This window comes from Salarias fasciatus, chromosome 17 (assembly GCF_902148845.1).
Source record: "Salarias fasciatus chromosome 17, fSalaFa1.1, whole genome shotgun sequence".
In the NCBI taxonomy this organism is placed as follows: Eukaryota; Metazoa; Chordata; class Actinopteri; order Blenniiformes; family Blenniidae; genus Salarias; species Salarias fasciatus.
Window position 1 is genome coordinate 2,041,862 of NC_043761.1, and position 19,125 is coordinate 2,060,986.

General features: G+C 51.5%; 2 protein-coding genes across 3 annotated transcripts; both read left to right on the forward strand.

The window, feature by feature from the left end:
- The first annotated feature begins 861 nt into the window (after positions 1-861).
- On the forward strand, positions 862-10,851 carry cand1 (cullin-associated and neddylation-dissociated 1). Its single transcript, XM_030112939.1, is given in 24 exon segments — positions 862-1,215; positions 3,412-3,555; positions 3,643-3,797; positions 4,107-4,230; positions 4,322-4,409; positions 4,497-4,665; positions 4,739-4,844; positions 5,249-5,394; positions 5,476-5,627; positions 5,709-5,849; positions 5,928-6,069; positions 6,150-6,358; positions 6,435-6,603; positions 6,683-6,772; positions 6,852-7,005; positions 7,090-7,240; positions 7,242-7,517; positions 8,059-8,202; positions 8,347-8,482; positions 8,562-8,834; positions 8,969-9,138; positions 9,228-9,392; positions 9,498-9,605; positions 9,730-10,851. Coding segments are annotated over 24 exon segments (3,705 nt in total). The 5' UTR covers positions 862-1,147; the 3' UTR covers positions 9,955-10,851.
- A 2,140-nt stretch (positions 10,852-12,991) lies between these two features.
- On the forward strand, positions 12,992-18,392 carry LOC115403909 (ras-related protein Rap-1b). Of its 2 annotated transcripts, none has more exons than XM_030112940.1 (8): positions 12,992-13,090; positions 16,768-16,837; positions 17,258-17,326; positions 17,415-17,471; positions 17,561-17,701; positions 17,797-17,940; positions 18,086-18,178; positions 18,256-18,392. In XM_030112940.1, exons 2-7 carry the CDS (start codon positions 16,781-16,783, stop codon positions 18,170-18,172), a joined length of 555 nt encoding a protein of 184 aa, XP_029968800.1. In that variant the 5' UTR covers positions 12,992-13,090; positions 16,768-16,780; the 3' UTR covers positions 18,173-18,178; positions 18,256-18,392. The 2 variants fall into 2 exon arrangements, with proteins under 2 accessions (XP_029968800.1, XP_029968801.1); XM_030112941.1 differs by having other exon boundaries at positions 13,009-13,090; positions 16,765-16,837.
- The last annotated feature ends 733 nt before the right edge of the window (positions 18,393-19,125 follow it).

Below are 19,125 nucleotides of genomic sequence, written 5' to 3' on the forward strand. Positions count from 1 at the left end.
ATGAGTTCAAATTTAAGTTTTTTATCTCAATTTTGATATTTTCTTTCAGTGTAATCTGTTATATTTCAAACATTCAATAGGGTCACTTTTATTTTTCCAATATCATTAATTTGTGATTGTCACAATAATAAAGCACATTCCACCCATTTAATTATGTAAATTTAATTTTTTTGAAATAGTTTTGATCACCTCATATTAAATAAACTAACCTTTTTTTAATATTTTAATTGCTCTGATATTGTTCTTTTACACTGGGCTATAGTAACACTAAACTAATCTGTCATACTGCCAAATTTGACTATATTGTTGGTAAATTTCAAAAATAGTTATGCAAATTGGGTTATATTAATGCTAAATTACACTATAATAAACTTGAATTGGTGGCAAATGGACTACAACTGTGCTAAATTGGGTCATGACAATGCAAAAATGGACTATAATAACACTAAATTGGAATAATAATGCAAAGCGAATGATATTATTTTCCAAAGTAGGCCATACAATGCCTAACTTTGAGATAATAATGCTAAATTGTACATTAATAATGCTAATTTTTGATATAAAATGCTGAATAAGACGATAACAATGCAAAATCGTTCTATAATGCTAAATTTGGTTATAAAATGCTAAATTCAACAACTAATTGAACCAAATATTATTTCATACAATATTTCGAATTGAATTAGATTAAATACATACATAAACATATAAATCAATTGTTGAATAAAGTAACATTCAGCAAATATAAATATGTAATTAAGAATTATTCTTATTGTTCTTCTTGTTATTATTATTATTATTATTATTACAACCACGGCAGCGTGAGGTTGACCTTTGTCCCCGCAGCGTCCAGCCGCGCTAACCCCGCCCCTCTGCAGGCACATCGGGAGCTCCATTCAAACGAACCAAACTCAGCGCTCCGGGCTGCGACAGTAGCGGTGAGAAGCAGAGACAGGCGGCAGCAGGAGACCCACGAACTCCCGCTCCTTCAGCCCAGCGAGCAGCAGCGGAGCAGCGGCCGAGCGGCAGCGGCAGCGGCAGCAGCGGAGCAGGGCGGTCACACCCGGGACTCTCAGCCAGGCGGAGCGGCACCTCTCTCTCCGAGCGCAGTCTGCGAGCGAGAGGCTAACGGCTAACAGCGGCGAACATGGCGAGCGCCTCGTACCACATCTCCAACCTGCTGGAGAAGATGACCTCCAGCGACAAGGATTTCAGGTAGCGAGCCGGCCCCGGAGAGGTGCGGGCCGCCCGGGACGGTGCTCCTCTCGCCGGGACACGCGTAGTTTTCCCCCCGTTTTCGCGGGACAGAGCGGAGGCTGCGGCTGTGAGGCCAGGCCGCGGGCCGTCAAGCTAACCGCTACTTGACAGGCCGTCACGTTAGCTCGTTAGCGTGCTAGCCGCTAGCGGGCACCCGCAGGAGCCCGCAGGCTAGCGGCGGTGCCGGCGGCGCGTGTCCGGGGGAGGCGGCTCGGAGTCGGCTCGCCGCGGCTTCCCCGGGGAGCTGACGCTGCCGGTTCGGCTAAATGGGGCTCGACGTGTCGGGGGTGTGGTTAGCATGGCTAGCTCGGAAACGGCATGTAAACACAGCTCCAGCCGCTCGATGTGGCTGCTGCTCCATGAATGCTTTCACTCAAAGGCGAGAATTCATGATTTATTGTTTAATTTCTCCATAATCCAGCAGATAAAAGGCGGCTAACCTGAGCTAACACACACACCGCCACCTGCCAGCAATCACTACACTGTTACATGATCTCCTCTCATGGAGATCAATATTTGTCTTCTCATCCAAAATGTGTGAAAAAATACACCTACAGCAGGGACGAACATCTGGATTTTGAGTGGAATAAACGCCGATTCAGTGTTTTAGGCTCAAATATGACCACGAATGTAATGGAGTCAGTGTAAATCACATATATTCCCATACATTTTAGGGACAAATAAAGGAAGCACAGTAACATTAACCACGTTAGAACTAGTGAAGAGGTTTCTTACACCAAAGCTCCCCGATTCACAGCATTTCCTTCAGTTTCTTTAGAAAGAGAGTGAAATTCGTGACCAAAAAAGACAACCTTCAACTCCAGGAGCCTGGCCTGGACTGTTAGTTCATGTATAAATGTCTTAATTGTTTCAGCTTTACAAGGAAAACAGCTTATGTAAGGCAATACTTAATGGGACAGTGATGTAAACACACGTTTGTAAGGATGAAGTCAAATTTGTCAAAACATCAGTCTACACTAAAACACAACTGTTTCAGAGGCTGGACACAGATTCTGTTTACAGATCTGTAAATGCAACAGTTGCTTGTGATGATAACTTGTATCTAAACAGCTGAATCTGCCTCAGATCCCCACCGTGTTGGAAGAAAGTGTCATAATGTGTAACAGTTTGAGCTGGAAAGACGTGCCGATCGTGTGTATGTTGTTCCTTCTTTATGAAGATGCATGTGGCAGTTTGAATACTTTTCTTGTTTCAGCCTGTGGACTGTTAGTCCACCAAAAATATGCACTTCAGGCACTGAGCACAAAATGTTCCTTTAAAGCTGCAGCAGTGTGCAGAGTTTCTGTCATTCCACTGTTGAACATCGGGGGGCAGCAGCGAGTCACAGACTAATTTCTCCTTGGCGTGACGGTTAGCCTGTTAGCTTCAGTAGATATTACTGCAGCAAAGGATGGATTTATGTTTCTCAGATAAAAGTGACAGCACGGCGTTTATCAGATTATTTCATTGTTTTGATCCTTTAAGACAGATATTTAAGCGTTGGTGCAAATGTTAGCGTGCTAGCATCTGGGATATGCATGATGATGATGAATGTGCTGATGCTACAAAATGGACAAATTACACATTGCTTTTTAGTTTGGGGTTTAGATGTTGATGGAAAATTTGTACAAAAACAGCATTAATCAACGGTATGTTTAAGGAGAGTGGAGTGACTCATTGCACCACCTGATGGTTCAAAGCGGTATTGCAGTACATGATGAGTTGTAGTTAACCTATTGGCTTCAGAAGACGTTGCTGTGTTGGAAGAGCAGTATTGTAGTGATGTGTTGGTTAAAATCAGTTATTAAGGTCAGACTGAACCTGACAACATTGAAGAAAGGGGATTTAAGTGACTTTAAATACGATTGTTGCTCTGAGTGTTTGACAAACTGCTCTGGTCTGTTGGGATTTTCTCGCATAACTATCTCCTGGCTTTATGGAGAATGATGAGAAACGGAGAAAATCTCCAGTGAGCTGCAGTTTTTTTGGACAGAACGTCTTGTTGGTGTGAGATTTTCATGGACAGACCGGTCTGGTCCGACATGATAGAAAGGCAACAGGAGCTGATTACGGCCGATTCAGTCAGTTTATCTGGACTCAGAAACAAGATGTCGACTCTGAAAGGATCCGTACAGACGAGACTGTGTTTTTCAGATTCATGGCGACCAACGACCTGATGACGGAGCTCCAGAAAGACTCCATCAAACTGGACGACGACAGCGAGCGGAAGGTCGTCCGGATGATCCTGAAGCTGCTGGAGGACAAGAACGGGGAGGTTCAGAATCTGGCCGTCAAATGGTAAAGCCGGCTCGGCGTGTGTGTTTGAGCTCCTCGGCCGTCCCGCCGACGCGTCCCTGTAACGGCGGGTGCGTTTGTTTTCTCCAGCCTGGGCCCGCTGGTCAGCAAGGTGAAGGAGTACCAGGTGGAGACCATCGTGGACACGCTGTGCACCAACATGCTGTCCGACAAAGAGCAGCTCAGAGACATTTCCTCCATCGGCCTCAAGACGGTGATCGGGGAGCTGCCGCCCGCCTCCAGCGGTGAGACACGCAAACAAACGCACCTCGGTTCTTTTTACTCAGCCTGAGGTGAAAGTGTGGAATCTGGTTGATGCTTTTTTCCAGAATCCTCTAAAATTTAATGAGAAATCCCTTTTCAACTACATGAATTCTAAATAACATCCTTAGAACTCGATTTAAGATTTAATTCAATTTAAGAATTGTTTTAGAAATGAAAAATGATTGTTTTTCATTTTTAATGTTCAAAGCGTCAGACACATGTTACAGATTATGTATCGTTCCCGTGAGCGTGTGTTTTCCCGGGGTCAGTGAAGTGGTCTCGCTCCTCAGGCTCAGCGTTAGCCGCCAGCGTCTGTAAGAAGATCACCGGCCGCCTCACCAGCGCCATCGCCAAACAGGAAGACGTGTCGGTGCAGCTGGAGGCGCTGGACATCATGGCCGACATGCTGTGCAGGTACGACTCCAGCACTCATTCATTCAGTCACTAATGAATGAGTGAAGGATGGATGGAGGTGAATGACCTTTCTGTCCCTCTCTCTCTGCAGACAGGGGGGTCTGCTGGTGAACTTTCACCCCTCCATCCTCAGCTGTCTCCTGCCTCAGCTCACTTCCCCCAGACTGGCAGTCAGGAAGGTACTGGAAGGTTCCAGGACTTTGAGCACTTTGTGTTTTGGCGTTTCGGGTGTGTTTGTTCACGCGGCGGCGTCCTGAACGTTTCAGAGGACCATCATGGCGCTGGGCCACCTGGTGATGTCCTGCGGGAACCTGGTCTTCATCGACCTGATCGAGCACCTCCTGGCCGAGCTGGGCCGCAACGACAACATGTCCACCACCAGGACGTACATCCAGTGCACGGCGGCCATCAGCCGGCAGGCCGGACACCGGATCGGTGGGTCCGCCGCCTCCCGGCGCGGCGCGGCGGCGCCCGGCCGACCCCTGACCTCCTGCCTGTGTCTCCTCAGGAGAGTATCTGGAGAAGATCATCCCGCTGGTGGTGAAGTTCTGCAACGTCGACGACGACGAGCTGAGAGAGTACTGCATCCAGGCCTTCGAGTCCTTCGTCAGGAGGTAAAGCCGACCTCTCAGAGCGCAGCTGCTCTGGACGCGCCGTGAAATATCCAATGAATGAGGACTTCTGCCTTTCTGAAGAAGCCACCTGTTGCTCCTGTCGTCACCGTGGTGGCGACAGGAGAGTCTGAGGACGTGAGAAGAGCTATTATTGGCTCAAGGCTGCAGGGCCGTCTCCAGAGGAGTCGTGTTATTGAGAATTCTGCTGAGCAGGACAGCCCGAAGAAAAAAAGTCAAATTCCAAGCAGTGAACTGAAATCTGCCGAAATTTGTTTGAATTTCTGCTATATTCTGATTATTTTTCTTTTTTACTAAAAATTTGACAAATGCAGATTTATAACGATCAGCAGGTGAAGCAGTCAGACAGAATTTGTTGGATGCAGCTCGTCTTTCTTTTTTTCCAGGTGTCCAAAAGAAGTGTACCCTCACGTTCCCACGGTGATCTCCATATGCCTGCGATATCTGACCTACGACCCCAACTACAATTTCGACGACGAAGACGAGGACGACAACGCCATGGACGCCGAGCAGAACGACGAAGACTACCAAGGTACGGGAATGTCGCCCAGACTCCGCCCACTCCCCTCCCTCCAGTCGGCTCCGGCTCAGAAACTCCCCGCCGTCTGTTCAGGGAGCGACGACGAGTACAGCGACGACGACGACATGAGCTGGAAGGTCCGCCGGGCGGCGGCCAAGTGTCTGGACGCCGTCGTCTCCACGCGCCACGAGATGCTGCCGGAGTTCTACCGCTCCGTGTCCCCGGCGCTCGTCTGCCGCTTCAAGGTAACGTCCGGCCCCGCCCCCCCGCCGCTCCCCGCCGCGCGTTTCCCGGTCTGAGCGGCGTCTCCGTGTGGCTGCGTCCAGGAGCGGGAGGAGAACGTGAAGGCGGACGTTTTCCACGCCTACCTGTCGCTGCTCAAACAGACGCGGCCGGCGCAGAGCTGGCTGACCGACCCGGACGCCATGGAGCAGGGCGAGACGCCGCTGACCATGCTGCAGAGCCAGGTGAGACGCGGTTTTTGGACCCGGTTCAGGAAGCGCTGACGGCGGCGTGACGAGTCCGTCTGGCCCCGCCCCCTCCAGGTTCCCATGATCGTCAAAGCTCTTCACAAGCAGCTGAAGGAGAAGAGCGTGAAGACGCGCCAGTGCTGCTTCAACATGCTGACGGAGCTGGTGAACGTCCTGCCGGGCGCGCTGACGCAGCACATCCCCGTGCTAATACCAGGTACCCCCGCCCCGCCGCCGCCGCCGCCGCGCTCGCCATGTCCGGTGACGCCGTGACTCAACGACCCGTTTGTGTCGCAGGCATCATTTTCTCCCTGAACGATAAATCCAGCAGCTCCAACCTGAAGATCGACGCCCTGGCGTGTCTCCACGTCATCATGGTCACGCACCCCGCCCACGCCTTCCACGCCCACGTCCCCGCCCTCGTCCCGCCCGTGGTGGCGTGCGTGGGAGACCCCTTCTATAAGATCACCTCCGAGGCGCTGCTGGTCACGCAGCAGCTCGTCAAGGTGGGAATCAACCCTGCGACCTCCGGGCCGTTCCCTGGAGCATTCTTCGTTCTCATGTCTTCTTGGTTCCTTCCAGGTGATCCGACCTCTGGACGGCCAATCAGAGAGCTCGGACAGCTTCGACCCCTCCCCCTACATCAACGACCTCTTCACCTGCACCATCCGCCGCCTGAAGGCCGCCGACATCGACCAGGAGGTGAAGGAGCGCGCCATCTCCTGCATGGGCCAGATCATCTGTAACCTAGGTAACCGCCGCCCGCCGGTCACGTGACGCCACGGCGCCCCTCGCCGGCGACGCCGCTGACGCTGTGCGTGGTTGTCCAGGCGACCGGCTGCCCTCCGAGCTCCCGGGAACGCTGCTCATCTTCCTGGAGCGGCTGAAGAACGAGATCACTCGACTCACCACGGTCAAAGGTAAGCCCCGCCCCCTCAGGGGCCCCCGAGGGGGGCGGAGTCTCCCGCGGGGAGCCGTAACCTCCGCTCCCGCCTGCAGCGCTGACGCTGATCGCCGGCTCGCCGCTCAAGATCGACCTGCGGCCGGTGCTGCCCGACGCCGTGCCCATCCTCGCCTCCTTCCTCCGCAAGAACCAGAGAGCGCTGAAGCTGTGCACGCTGGCGGCGCTGGACATCCTGCTGAGGAACTACAGGTGACACGCACACACACACACACACACACACACACACGCCCCCCGCAGGCCCCGCCCCCTCTGACCCGTCCGGCCGCCCCACAGCTCGGCGGTGACCCCGGTGATGGTGGACGCCGTGCTGGCCGAGCTGCCGCCGCTCATCTCGGAGAGCGACATGCACGTGTCCCAGATGGCGCTGAGCTTCCTGTCCACGCTGGCCGTCACGCACCCGTCCTCGCTGGGCCAGCTGAGCGGCGGCAACATCCCTGCAGCAGCTCATCGCCCTGGTGCGCTCGCCGCTGCTGCAGGGCGGCGCGCTGGCCGCCATGCTGGACTTCTACCAGGCGCTGGTGGCCACCGACACGCCCGGCCTGGGCTACATGGACCTGCTGCGCATGCTGACCGGCCCGGTGTACTCGCAGAGCGCCGCGCTGCCCCACAAGCAGGCCTACTGCTCCATCGCCAAGTGCGTGGCGGCGCTGACCCGGGCCTGCCCCAACGAGGGCCCCGCCGTGGTCGGACAGTTCATCCAGGTGAGCCGGTCACGCCGAGGGTCCGCCTCCAGAGGCAGGAAGTAACAAACTGTGAAATCGATGGAAATACGAAGCTCAGGAAAGATGAACTTTTATTTAAAAAATTAGATAAAACCCATGATGTTCTTCTGAGGTTTGTATTAGTTTTTTTCTTTTTACAAGAAGCTGACACTAATTTAAATCATTTTTTCCTCCTAATTTCATGATTTTTAGATTTTTGTGTTTTTTTCCATTCCAAATTGCTTTTAAATAAAATATTTAACACACAGTCATACTGGAAATTACTAGATATGACTAGAAAGAAAAAAAGCTACCTAAAACAATTACAAATGATCTATAAAGACTAAAAAAAAAAAATATATATATATATATATATATATCTGCAGTGATTAAAAGGCAAGTTTATTTATAGAACACATTCAGACACAAGGGAGTTCACTGCTGTCCAAGGAAATTAAAGAAATAAAATAGAAACAAGAATGAAAGACTTTGAAACTTCACATTTTTTCGTGTGTGTGTGTGCGTGTGTGTGTGTCTTCAGGACGTGAAGAACAGCCGCTCCACAGACTCCATCCGGCTGCTGGCTCTGCTCTCGCTGGGCGAGGTGGGACACCATGTGGACCTGAGCAGCCAGCCGGAGCTGAAGACGGTCATCCTGGACGCCTTCTCGTCCTCCAGCGAGGAGGTGAGCGCCGCGCCGCGCCGCGCCGCGCCGCGCCGCGCCGGCTCGCCGGACGTTCAAACAGGAAGAGTAAAGTCAGACTAAACTGTGTGTGTGTGTGTGTGTGTGTGTGTGTGTGTGTGTGTGTGTGTGTGTGTGTTCCTGCAGGTCAAGTCTGCGGCGTCCTACGCTCTGGGCAGCATCGCGGTGGGGAACCTTCCGGAGTACCTCCCCTTCGTCCTGCAGGAGATCTCGTCCTCCAAGAGGCAGTACCTGCTGCTGCACTCGCTCAAGGAGATCATCAGTGAGCACACACCCCGCCTCACTCCCCCCGTGTGTGTGTGTGTGTGAGAGAGGTGGTAACCCGTGTGTGTGTGCTGCAGGCTCGGCGTCGGTGTCCGGCCTGAAGCCGTACGTGGAGTCGGTGTGGTCGCTGCTGCTGAAGCACTGCGAGTGCCAGGAGGAGGGGACGCGGAACGTGGTGGCGGAGTGCCTGGGGAAGCTGACGCTCATCGACCCCGAGACGCTGCTGCCGCGCCTCAAAGGCTACCTGCTGTCCGGCTCGTCCTACGCCCGCAGCTCCGTGGTGACGGCCGTCAAGTTCACCATCTCCGACCAGCCGCAGCCCATCGACCCGCTGCTCAAGAACTGCATAGGTGACGCTTCGCGCGGGAACACGGAGACGGAGAATCGTTTATATAACTGATCTAAAACTAGCTTAGCGCTGTGCTAGCTCAGCCCAGAGACGCTAAAATGGGATCTGCCTCTTCACTCTCTCTCTCTCGGTCAGGTGACTTCCTGAAGACGCTGGAGGACCCGGACCTGAACGTGCGCCGCGTGGCCTTGGTAACGTTTAACTCGGCAGCCCATAATAAGCCCAGTCTGATCCGGGAGCTGCTGGACTCCGTCTTACCGCAGCTCTACAACGAGACCAAAGTGAGGAAGGAGCTGATCCGAGAGGTGAGGGGCGGGGCCCGGAGGGGTGGAGGGGGGAGGGGCCTGGAGAGGGGAGGGGCAGAGCGTTGACCCCCGCCCTCTCCGCCTCGCAGGTGGAGATGGGGCCGTTCAAACACACGGTGGACGACGGCCTGGACCTGAGGAAGGCGGCGTTCGAGTGCATGTACACCCTGCTGGACAGCTGCCTGGACCGGCTGGACATCTTCACCTTCCTCAACCACGTGGAGGACGGCCTGAAGGACCACTACGACATCAAGGTGACCACACACACACACACACACACACACACACACACACACACACACACACACACACACACACACCTCTGCTGCTTCCCCGTCAACACGGATCTGTGTTTCCAGATGCTGACCTTCCTGATGCTGGCCAGACTCTCGTCCTTGTGTCCCAGCGCCGTCCTGCAGAGACTGGACAGACTGGTGGAGCCTCTCAGAGCCACCTGCACCACCAAGGTAGACCCGCCCAGACCCGCCCAGACCCACCCAGACCCACCCAGACCCGGCCTGCCACACGTCTGCTGGAAGGAAATCCAGTACAAACCGTTCTAGATCAGCTGAACCGTCTTCCTGTCCGCAGGTGAAGGCCAACTCGGTGAAGCAGGAGTTTGAGAAGCAGGACGAGCTGAAGCGGTCGGCCATGCGGGCCGTGGTGGCGCTGCTGACCATCCCCGAGGCCGAGAAGTCGCCGCTGATGTCGGAGTTCCAGTCGCAGATCTCGTCCAATCAGGAGCTGGCGACCATCTTCGACTCCATCCAGAGAGACTCCAGCTCGGCCAACATGGAGTCCATGGACACCAGCTAGAAGCGAGCGGACTTCGACACGGACCCAGCCAGATCCCACGATGCAACACGGCACCACCCCTCCCCCCCCCAAAACCCCTCCGCCCCTCCCCCCTCGGCTGCCGGAGCGCTAACCCCGCAGCATGTTTCCATGACAACAGGACGCAGACACACACACACACACGTAGTGACACACCCTCTCCTAGTGACGATCGTCCCATGATGCATTGCACTGAAATCAGCTGTTCGAAGAGACCAGTTCACAAACATGGACGAAACTGACCAACGAAATAAGAAATTCCAGAAAAAGTTCCATTTGAAGCTTGGAAGCTCCTCCCACTTCCCTGTGTTGTTCCGGCGAGGCCGTCTGATTGGTCGGCCTCCTCTTCTTCATCCTTCGTTTTCCATTTCTTGTTTCTTTACTTTCGTTCTTTCCGCAATTCCAGAAAGTTCCACGGGTACTGCAACCTGATTGGCCGCTGAGTGACTGACAGTTGGCGTGTTTTTTGAAACTGACCAATGGGGGAAGAGCTGAAGAAAGCGGAGCCCCTCCCCCCCTTCATTGCCTGAGGCTGTGGTGACCAATGGGAGAAGAGTTTGTTCTGTTAGGCTTTTTTTTTTTTTTCTTGTTTTAATGTGACGGATGATATGGACAGCCAATAGGAGGCAGACAGGTGGGCGGGGTTTTACTGTTCGTGGACCAATCAGCGTCTTTGTTTGCCTCCTGGTTCAACAGTCGGTTGGACCGGGTGTCATCTGACCTGACCGGACCGTTGCCGCGGTAACGCAGCATCGTCATGCCTGATTGGATGAATTAAAAGACGTGGATTCCGGTGCGGAGCGGTCCGGTCCGGTCGGGACCATCTACTGTTGTTTATCGCCCGAGAAAATAAAAGGGTCCATTTCTGCCTGCCTTCAACTCGCTGCTGCTTTCTTCTTTCAACAGTCACACGGTAGACAGCTGTGAGCTTAATATTCACAATCATTTTCAAATTCTGTTTTAAGAGTGATTCATCGTTTCTTAATTCCTCAAATCCATCCGGGTAGGAGGGCGGAGTCTCATGATTTTTGAGGACTTGTCCCCTGAGTGAGGAATACTTTGATACTTTTCCACGAAGAGAAAAGGAGAAGTTAAATGTAAAAATATGACGTCAGAAACGTCAAACTTCCCTTCAAATTTCATATGGAACCTGGAAATATGTTTGTGTAATGGATTTATTCGTATTGGCCAGCAGGAGGCGCCACCACCACCTCATTAAAGCCACGGGAGTGGGAGGAAAGCGAGGCCTCTGATTGGCTGCTGCAGGAGGCCGACTCCAGTTAGGGAGCAAACAGACCGGCGTGGTCGCCTAGCAACAGACGAGCCGATGATGCCGGTGCGTGCGTGCGTGTTCGGCTGATCATTAACATGCTGAGTGTTTCTCCTTTCAACTTCTGCTACGATGAGACAAATCGCCATGGCGACCGGTCACGGGGCGCGGCGACGCCCGGCTCGTCTCCCGAGGAGGAAAGAGGAAAGAGTCCCTCCAAGAAACGAGGGAGAGCTGCGAGAGCCGTGGCTGCAGAGAGGCAGCAGACGCACAAAACACTGCCAAAGTCACTGAAGTTCGCAAAAAGATGTCAGGAAAGAAAACACACAAAATGACACAAAACTGCTGCAGCTGCTTTAAGGAGGTCAAATATGAGCAAACTAAATATAGACAGACGCACGCACAGACGCACACACTGAGAAAGATGCAACTAATTTCACAAAATAACCACATTACCTGGAACTTGATTAAAAAAAAAGATAAAAAAAAGTATGTCGACACACCTAAACCAGCATGTGGAGATAAACACGCACACACAATTTCAGATCAGCTGCTTGTTCACTTTTTGAGCTTCTGCTTTACAGAAGGCCTTGACTTTGTGTGTGTGTGTGTGTGTGGTTGGGTGTGGGTGTAAAAGGGAAACTGGGTGGACGACGAGCAACTTAGTTTTGTGCGGGTGTGTCTTCACAGTGTCTGTGTGTGTGTATCCTCTGGGGCGATGGAAACATGACTGTGTGTGTTGAGGCGTGTTTGTATCAACACGCTCTGACACGCTCTATTCTGACTGCACACACACACACACACACACACACACACACACACACACACACACACACACACACAGGTCACAGACTTTCACTTCTCCTTATCGTTCGGTGTCAGCGAGCTCTCAGCTCACTTTGTCAGTGTAATAAAGCTAAATAAAATCAAGACGTCAATGTAAATTTAAAAGAAAAGTCGAAGTTAAAGAAAAATACGACTGAAATGTATGAACATATAATCCTGAGTCATCGGTGGAGAAACAAACTCAAACAGAGATGTACAGCCCTGAGGGACTCCTCACCCCTTCACCCCTGTTTAAATGCTGAGTTTTCATTTATTATACTTTTGGGCTGTTTAATACTGTAAAACCTCAGATCTTGACTTTCTAAACATCGCTTGGATAATTACACCTATCTCTCTATCTATCTTGAAAATAATTAGCTGCATATTTTTGAACTATTATTTAAATATGTATTTCAGTTTTGATTTTATTGATGTAATTTTACATTTCCCTCTGGGATCAGTGAAATATTTCTATTCTATTCTATTCTATTCCTTCTGAGCATTAAATTAAATTAAATTAAATTAAATGTTCAGCAGAACTCTGGGCTGAGACGTCAAATAAATTGATCGATAACATTTTGATTGTGACGTCGTGAGACTCAAACCGGATGCAAATATGTAGTGATTTCAAGGTAAAAGCTTGAAAGGTTCCGCTTGACAGACACCAAGATTAGTGACTGTTAAAAGTCCAGATATGAGAAAGATTTCATATTTTATGTGTATTTTTGACCCTTTTATACAGAAAAATGTGTTCCAAAAACTTATGAGTACACGAAGTTGTGATATTTGTAATATTCAGTTCGTGTAGAGTAATTTCCGGTGTGTATTTTGTTTTGAAGAGACTTCCCGAATGTGGTCTGTTGCCTCACCTTCCGCTTGACGTCGACGGCAGGAGGGAGCGGCTCTGGTCGAGAGAGAGAGAGAGAGAGAGAGAGAGAGAGAGAGAGAGAGCGAGAGAGAGAGAGAGAGAGAGAGAGAGAGAGAGAGAGAGGCGAGCAGTAGCGAGCGGACGGGTGGATGACTGTGAGTACCGCTTCCTTTCTCTCTTTTCGCCCTTTTTTACCCTATTTTCCCTCTTTTCCTCCCTCCATCACGGAGACGTGGGCTCACCCGGGACGCCCCGGGGCAGATAGCGGGCAGGGGGGCCGGGCGGGCCGGTGCCGAGCCGAGCTGGGTGGGTTTGCGGAAGCGGACAGACGGACGGACGGAGCCGCGAACAGACGGACTGGAGCTCCGTTACCGGTAATGTGTCGGTGTTAAGACACCGGCCGGCAGCCGCGGGGCTCCGGCCCCGGCCCCTCCGTGCCCGTCACCCGTCTGTCCGCGCTCCGGCTCGCGGTCGGTCTCCGGTGCTCCGGAGGCAGCGGGGCCTGCTGTCGGAGCTGCCCGGGGAGGGAGCGCTGTGAGGCGGCCACAGAGCGGCGGACGTCCCGCTGCGGCTCTGGAGGGAACAAAAACACAGCAAGAAACTTATGCGAGCAGAGTTGGGTGGAAGCTGGCTGCTTCTGTCCCTGAGCTCCGCAGACAGGCCGGTTCTCATGTCTGTCAGCTCCAAACAGCCTCCACAGTATCGACAGGCCCCACCTAGTTCTGCTCCAGTCCGGGACCGAGCCTCGGCCCCGGCTCTGCCCCGAGACCGCCTCGCCTCTGCGGGTTCATGGGGAGCTGCCCTCAGCAGGCTGCTGGAGAAAGCAGAAGTGCACTCAGACACCCGAAAATACTGATGGAGAGAAAAAAGAGAGGTAAAGAAAGACGCAGCTCGTGCAGGAGGAAGCGTGAGAACCAGGCTGGTGACCCCTGAGGTCCTCAGGAGTTCACATCCAGTCCTTCATGCAGGCAAAGTTTCAGCTTCATCAGCACTTTGTTTCACATATAAACAGAGCGGAGATGCAGGCCTGCGCTCTGCACAAGTCAAGCCTTCAAAATACAGACCCTGTGCAGGTTGCTGTGACTCAGGAAGCTGCGTGTGTGACCACTGATGATTACTTTTAATTATAGCAGTGATCAAGTCCTAAAGGTGTAGAGAAGTTCCTTCTTCAGACCCTTTAAAGGCGCAGTGTGCTGTGTTTATGCAGCGCTGCTTTTCTCCACTGGGGGCTCTGCCAGTTGGTATAAACGGAGCTGAATCCTGAAAATTGAGGCGTTATAGAAACATTGACCATGACACTTGGTAATTTTCATTTTTTGGTCATAATGAGCAATTTGATACGAAGACTGGCAGTGACGATGCAGCTGCTCGCTTCGGCGAGCTTCCTGCACGGTGTCGTGTTATCGGAGGTGTGCCAGATGTTGAGGACGGCACAGCACCAACCAGAGTTTTTCTGTTCAGTCTTGAACTTACCGGTACTTCTCCAATCGAGTGTTTATTTATGACAGTCGTCTGGATCACATGTGGAGTTTGTTGTAAGGCGTGGCAGAGCCGACCGATCGCGGCCCTCCTGGTTGCTGGAGGATCAGGTGACGCAGTGAGTCGGCTCATGGCTCCACTAAGTCTTTGTGTATCTTTGGCGTATGGACTATAAATAAAGCTGCACTGTCCAGTTAAATATTAGTTTAAACACTTTAAACTCGTCACGTCCGCCGTCCAGATGTTGTCTCTTGTTATACTGAGTACAGGACACAGCGTCAGTGACACCATCTGGTGGTGTAAAGTGGTATTACAAGATCAGTGGGACTGAGGCTAGCTGACTTTCGTTCTGATTATTTCTCTTCTTTAATTTAATGATTATTGGTTTTTCCTCTTCCTCATGATGTAGTAATGAAATGTAAGAACTTTTTGTCTATTTCATGTTGTTAGTGAGTCAGATCGTTTGCCAGAGGCTCCAGTTGTCCCTGTTTTCTATTCACATTGAATAAAGTTGGAAGTAACTTAGATTTTTTTAAATGTTTTTTTTTTTTTTTTTTGGGTGTGTTCGTTTGGCAAAAACTAGTGTCAGTGTTGTAGCTAACTGAGTAAAGTTTTGGAGTTTTTTGTTTTCCTTGGTCGTTTTCGCAAACTCTTTGAGCACAGCGCTCGACGCTCCGCTCTTTCACCTCCTTCCTCCTCGTCTCTGCCGCACAAGTGGAGGCGGCGGACTCGTCAGGGCTTGTTTGGTGGACCCGACGGGGCGACGAAGCGGCGAAGAGGCGAGCCTCCGCTCAGGCCTCCAGGCGCTGCATTTCACTGCTGATGCCTTCACTGGCCGTGGGATAAATGAAACTCTGGATGGAAATGCCTCTTTGAGTCGACCTGCTGTGCATTTGGGGGATGATTAACAGTTAGGTGCGCTCCGGAAGCTGCTGGAATTTATTCTGATGCCCTCAGTCAGACTGTAGATCCTGTAAACCCTGCAGTCACAGAACATTAATGGCTTGCCACGGCATCGTTCACGTCTGTGTATGCTCATTGTACGCTACTGAAAGTTGTTGGTACAGTCAGGCTAGCAGTCGCCGGCTGCTGGCGCTGGTTTGTGGCTTTACGTTAAATATTTACCCCGTTGGAGATGGAGTGCATTAAAGGGGCTCAGATAACAGACCTGTGTGTGTTTGTCGTGCTGCTTCTTGTTGCTGTGACACCGGTGGCGGCACACACACACACACACACACACACACACACACACACACACACACACACACAGGGACACACACACACACGGAGAAAGGAAGGCATGAATGGTATTCCTACACATACATGGGTGCATAGCAACTGTAACCAGGAAGTCATCTCCAGCTGTGACATCACCGCCAGCTGTGTCGCCGTGTCACTTTGCATGCTGGGTAAATATCCCCTCCGGGACGTGTGGGGACGTTTCGGACCGTCCTCATGTCGTCTCATCTTTAGTTTTGTGTTCTGGGTTTCAGTCCTGCTACCTGCTGGAGCAGCAGAGGCTGATCTGTGGCGCCCTCTAGTGGCCGTGTGGGTCAGGAGGACACAGACACTGAGCTGTGGAGCTGCAGCTGTTTTAGCTCGAGTTGTGCTTCATTCTCCTAAATCAGGGGTGGGGAATCCTGGTCCTGGAGGGCTGCAGACCTGCATGTTTTCCATGTCTCCCTGCTTCAACACACCTGAATCGAATCAAGATTCATGGCCAAGTCCAGCAGGAAGCCAGATAACGAGCCTCATCGCAATCAGCTGTGTTGAAGCAGGGAGACATGGAAAACATGCAGGTCTGCGGCCCTCCAGGACCAGGATTCCCCACCCCTGTCCTAAATCATCCCAAAGTAAAGATGCTATTAGAAAATTAATAACTGAGCCTGTGAAACGCCTTGTTGGATCTCATGTCCCCACAAAGGCAGAAGTACCGAAATTGTGTGTTTTTAGAGCACTCTTACTCAATGTTTCAAGCAAATGTGCATCTTTTTGCGTACTTTTCTTTTCAGAGAAGGGTGGCGTTCACACAGAACATACAGAAATGCTGAGACTGGTGTAGTTAGCGTACCAGGCCACCAGTTGGCGCTGGAGTCACTCGTCTCTGCAGGTCGCTGTCCATCGACTCACACATCTGCACAAGAAGTATTTATGATGGCCGTGGCGTTCACGCACAGCAGCGGGGTTTTAAAATAGCTGTGTTTCCTCCCTGTTTCCACGGAGACAGGATCGGAATGTTTTCGAAAAGTTCAGCCTCGGGAGCCATTTTTTAAAAGTTGTGTTTTCAGTGGCTCCGAGCGTCTTGGCCGTGGAAACGGACGAAGCACTGAACCATCTCCTCTCCTCTCAGCAGACAGACCATCAGGATGCGTGAATACAAACTGGTTGTTTTAGGATCAGGAGGCGTCGGGAAGTCGGCTCTGGTAAGTCCTCGTCCCCGAAACCGCAGAACCCTCGACTTTTCAACGTCGTCAGTAGATCTGACGGAACATTCAAGAAAACAACAGAGATCGGTTTCAGATCCAGAGATCACACACAGATCACTCCACCGCTAAAAATAGGTCCTCCGATGGAGGTTTGGAGGCGTTGCCGTGGAAATGAGTTCATAGTGATGTGACTGTGTTGAGACACACACACACACACACACACACACACACACGCATTGTGCTGTGAGACTCACTACAATGAAGAGCCTCAGTCCACGTCGTATAATGGAGACGTGTCAGTGTGTCACATTATTTCCATCCCGATGGTCTCCAATGGAGGAGCCGGACAGAGCTCCATTAACACTCTGCCCCACTTTGTGTGTGTGTGTGTGTGTGTGTGTGTGTGTGTTCCTGCAGACGGTTCAGTTTGTTCAGGGAATCTTTGTGGAGAAGTACGACCCGACGATAGAAGACTCCTACAGGAAGGTAGGACGTCCGGCGCGGCGCGCCGCCTCCTCGTCTCTCCGGTCTGACCGGCGGTTTCCAGACGTGACGATTTGCTTTGTGTCTGCAGCAAGTGGAGGTGGACGGACAGCAGTGCATGCTGGAGATCCTGGACACAGCAGGAACAGTAAGCCTCGTCTCACAGCGTCAACACGGAGACCGCCGCGGATCCTGAGACCCCTGAACCCGTGTGTGTGTGTGTGTGTGTGTGTTCAGGAGCAGTTCACGGCCATGAGGGACCTGTACATGAAGAACGGCCAGGGCTTCGCTCTGGTCTACTCCATCACGGCTCAGTCCACCTTCAACGACCTGCAGGACCTCCGAGAGCAGATCCTCAGAGTCAAAGACACCGAAGACGTACGAGACCGAGACCAGTTCCCCGAACGAGACACGGCGCTCAGCCTGACCCGTCGCCTCGTGTGTGTGTGTGTGTGTGTGTCGCTGGTCCTCAGGTCCCGATGATCCTGGTGGGGAATAAATGTGACCTGGAGGTGGAGCGGGTGGTGGGCAAAGACTCGGGCATCAACCTGGCCCGCCAGTGGAACTCCTGCGCCTTCCTGGAAACCTCGGCCAAGAGCAAGATCAACGTGAACGAGGTGACGGCCGAGCGGCTACACACACGACGCAGTGGAAGACAGTGAAAGGAAACTTGACAAAATGAGACAAAACTTCACAAAAATGCAACAAGCAGTGACAGAAAATACAGAAAAGTCTAAATGAGACTGTGTTTACTTTTCGCAGATCTTCTACGACCTGGTCCGGCAGATTAACAGGAAGAGTCCGGTTCCAGGAAAAGCCCGCAAAAAGTCCACCTGTCAGCTTCTCTAATGACGGGTAGTTATGACTGAACCACCGCCGGCTGCTGTTTACCAAACCGTTCCTACATCCTCTGCTCTCGTTTCCCTTCGTAGTTTTCAGCTCACCTGACCGACAACAAACCAACAATCCAACCAATCACAGGACATCTTCCAGCTGGCCACGCCCCCTTTAACACCTTGTCATTCTCAACATCCTCTGACCTCTGTTATCGTGAAACCAAACACCAAAAGACTGCGGCGACGATGGCGACGAACAGGACCAGCGAGGCTGTCCTCACAGCTGCCCGACATCTAGACTCCAGCTCCCATCATGCTCTCTGCCGAGGCCGTCTGGCGCCGGGGCAGTGGCTTCTTCTTTTCTCTTGCTTTCTGATTTTAAGTGTCTCTTTCTTTTCATTCTTTCCTTTTATTTGTTTTTTTCCAGCAGTCCAGAGCCGCTCGTGCTAAGTTAGCAGGTTAGCTTCAGCGGCTGTGCGCTCTGCTCTGGTTGAACCTGTGGATCCAAACAGTGATGATGATTATTATTGTTATTATTATTATCATTATTATTATTATTATTATGATTATTATGTGAAAAGATAGAAAAGTCATTTGTTTCTGATTTTGTGGGCGGGGTTTGGGTGGGCGGGGTCACAGCAGGCTGTCAGGGGTCAGGCCGCCATGTTGATAGCATTGAGTTAGCTCACGGTCTAAATCTGCTTTTTGGTAGCTTGAGTTAGCGTTAGCATGAATGGATGGACGTTCGTGTTACTCAGACATCTGTGACGAAACTGATGGAAACATCGACGTGTGGCCAATAACATGCTGGAGTCCTCCAGACACGCCTCCTTGCTACCCGACACGCCTGATCTTAAATTTTGTTTATCTGAAAGATAAATGGCCAGGCTAATGCAGAACACAGAGTTTTAAAATGATGAACACATTTTATTGAAACTGCTTGAAAATAGGTGCGTAACACTGCTT